At 36.8% G+C, this 3158-nt stretch overlaps 1 protein-coding gene across 1 annotated transcript; it reads left to right on the top strand.

Moving 5' to 3' along the window:
* LOC109222359 (urease accessory protein D-like) lies at positions 1–3031 on the top strand (the record flags this gene model as incomplete). Its single annotated transcript, XM_019386725.1, has 5 exons — positions 1–33; positions 164–208; positions 1002–1235; positions 2663–2745; positions 2914–3031. Coding segments are annotated over 5 exons (513 nt in total), but the record flags the coding sequence as incomplete, so codon positions are not given.
* Positions 3032–3158: the final 127 nt, after the last annotated feature.

Raw genomic sequence — 3158 nt, 5'->3', positions numbered from 1 at the left:
ACCACTGTTTTGACCACTCAAGCTTCTACTAAGGTTAAAGTCTTTGGAAGTTTGATTATTTGTAAATAGATAGGTTGATTACTTCTTCATGCATAAATGTTCTGAGCATGGTGCTTCGGAGCTTGTTACACATCTTATTGATACAGTAAAATTTCCGCTGCAGGTGTACAAAGCCGTGGGATCAAAGAGCTCTGAACAAGTGTTGGAGGTAATGCAACTATGAGGAAATGTGTTATAGATTGTTCTTCTTTGTGTTTTTATAGGGTTAGATCTTCTTAGTGCATTGTGGATCGATTCCAAAAGTTTGGTCCTTGTCTACGGCAAGAAATTCTAAAATCTACTATATGAATACAAGAAATAAAATCAGGTCTTACTGACAGTTATTTTATTGAACTTGATGATGCAGAAAAAGTAAACGAATGATTAGTTTTGGAAAGATAGCTGAAGGAGAAGAAAAAGGAAAATGAGAACCTGAAATTGGTGTCAGAATGGTGAGGTTGAAATTGTGTGATAATGGAGTCCTAGAGTTTGAAAGATTTTGTATTAGTTCATAGGGAGAGATCACGAGATGATAGATTTTTTTGAGGTAACTTTCCTTCATGATACATTCTTATGTATTTTAAGAAGTTGATATAGACTTATAAATGAAAAGACATGAAAAAAGGATACATAACAGCCTCCACTTCTAAATGCAGCCATAAGAAAAGGATACAATGGTGTGATCGTTAGCTCTAAATTATATAATAAGGTATCCTTCTGACATTCTTCAACACCAGTTCCAATTAATTAGGAACAAGACAGAGAATATATAGCTTAAATTATATTTTTTTGTTAACGGATGACCGATAATGAGGCTTGTTGGAGGACATGTAGCAAGTCATAAAGAGCATATCATTATCTTCTTTTTGTTATTTGTTCTTTTCTTTGGGCTCATTTCAACTGTCTCATCTGATACCTAGCTAGAACTCTTAGTAAAAGTGGCTGTTTATGCCATGCAGTAGGCAAGAATAGGAAGCAATGCCTTTTTGGCTGTAATTCCAGATCCAGTCACCTGTTTCTCCACAGCAAAATATTCTCAGAGGCAAGTGTTCAAAGTTGTCTCAGACTCAAGTGTGCTTCTTGTTGACTGGATAACTAGTGGCCGTCATGAAAGAGGAGAAAAATGGGATTTTGATCTTTATAAGAGCACGAATCACATCTTTCATAATGGTGATGAGCCTTTATTTCTTGATACAGTAAGCTTCTTCCTTTTATCAGTCCGGAATTTTTTACTTAATGTAATTCTTTAATAAAGTAAAACTGTATCAGCTGTTTTTCAGTCTGCTCTTTCCGTAGCAAGAAATCTAGATGATAGTCACATAAGTATGAGTTTTGCCCTTCAGGCTAATTGAAATTTAAAAATACTTTGCGGTTTTTGCCTTTAACCTGTCAAGCAATTCTTTTATTGCCTGCATGTCAAATTAAGAGTTTATTGTTGTTTTTTTCTCTTTAACTTGACTTCTCTCTTGCGTAACTTGCTCTGACTAGCAGGCTTAACATGATCTAGATTAAAAGTGTCAACAAGGAGGGGATTTTCCTTGTAGCTGACCCTGGATAGTTGTAACCCTGCACAATCTAATATGTTCAGTACTGACATAATGAGGAACAGAAAATCAAAAGATCATGGTATCATGAATTGATAACAGGAAACACTTAAATACAAAGAAAAAAGCAGCCAAACATTTTTAACCATGTAAAAGAAAAAGTTTATGAGGAAAATTCTCTCCCTTGTGCTATGCTTTCTCAGCTCCTATTCTCCTCTTCTTAGATAATACTGCACTCTGCTCTTCTCTATTGCTGTGAAATTCTCAGTGGTCCTCTTGAGCTTCTGGTATTTTGTCTTCATTTTGGCTCATCTGGTCTTTTTGCTAAATGATGTGAACATCGAGAAGAAGATTTTTCCAATTGAAATGGCAAGTCGTCCTCTGCCTTTCCTTATTATGCTTGATACAACTCGAAATGAAAATGGTAATGAGCCATAGTATTCAAATGATTGTCAATCCTCAAGAGCCAAAGAGAAGAAATAGAGAGACAATGAATTGCAGTAACACCTTTTGAACAATTATAAGGAATTAGCTATATCTGCCTTACATCAGGTTAAGGCTGTTTTGTAACTATATACTGGCCTAATCCATCTTGTACAACCTTCAACCCATGTAGTAGATAGCCACTCGTAACTAATAGGTGTATGAGGTGCACATTAGTATAGCTGGAAATGAGTCATAAAAGTGATTTACCATTTCTCTTTTTTGTTCTCCAACTATTCTACTAGATTTAGTCCAAAAAGTTTTTGGTTTTGATCCCAGTGTCTCCGCCCTTGTCACTTCCCTGCCTCTTAGCTGGACCCCTACTGTCTGCTTTCTACTTCTTCTTTGTATCTCAATAACACAGAACCTAATCTTCATTTTTGAGCATGAGTCACGGTCCTGTCCATCTCCAAAAAGGGTCTTAGAATTATCACTTGGTCCATTGCACGTCCACGATTGCTCCTTTTTCCAATAGGGGATCTCCCTCGCATACCTATTGCTGATTTTATATTTCAAATTGGATGTTCAGAGTGACTCGTCAGAAGATCATGATTTTTCGTGTAAGCTGCAGCCGCTAACTGTTTACTTTTAATCAGATATTGTTAGAACAAGGAACACATGCAGGTATTGCTGAACGTATGCAGGACTATCAAGTGATCGCAATGGTGATACTATTGGGGTATGTATAGGTTACTCACCGTGTACTTAAAAAAATCTCTACTCCCCTGTTGTCATTCTTTTTCTCGTTTCTTGTGCAATTTTTACGTTTTAAGTCCGCATTTCTCTTTCTTGAACGAGAAGGAAGGAAGTTGCATAGACTTATCCATTTTTTGTTGCTTGTTTGCAGGCCAAAGTTGAAGCTTATTCAAAACCAAATCCAGGAAGATGTAAAGAAAATGATGTCTCGGAGTTTACACATGCCTACAATTGGTTCAAGACAGAACAGTAATAGACATAATGATTAGGAGGCTCCTCACGAGCTAGGAGCCAAGCCAGTGCACCTCAGTTCGATAGCACTCGGTTTGTATCCAAATTAGCGGAGGATAGATACAACCAGAAAGCAGCTAAGAAGTTGCTCCATGAGGTACATAT

The sequence above is a fragment of the Nicotiana attenuata genome, unplaced genomic scaffold (assembly GCF_001879085.1).
Source record: "Nicotiana attenuata strain UT unplaced genomic scaffold, NIATTr2, whole genome shotgun sequence".
NCBI lineage: Eukaryota > Viridiplantae > Streptophyta > Magnoliopsida > Solanales > Solanaceae > Nicotiana > Nicotiana attenuata.
The sequence above is the reverse complement of the archived record's forward strand: the minus strand, read 5'-3'. Positions and strand labels throughout refer to the sequence as shown.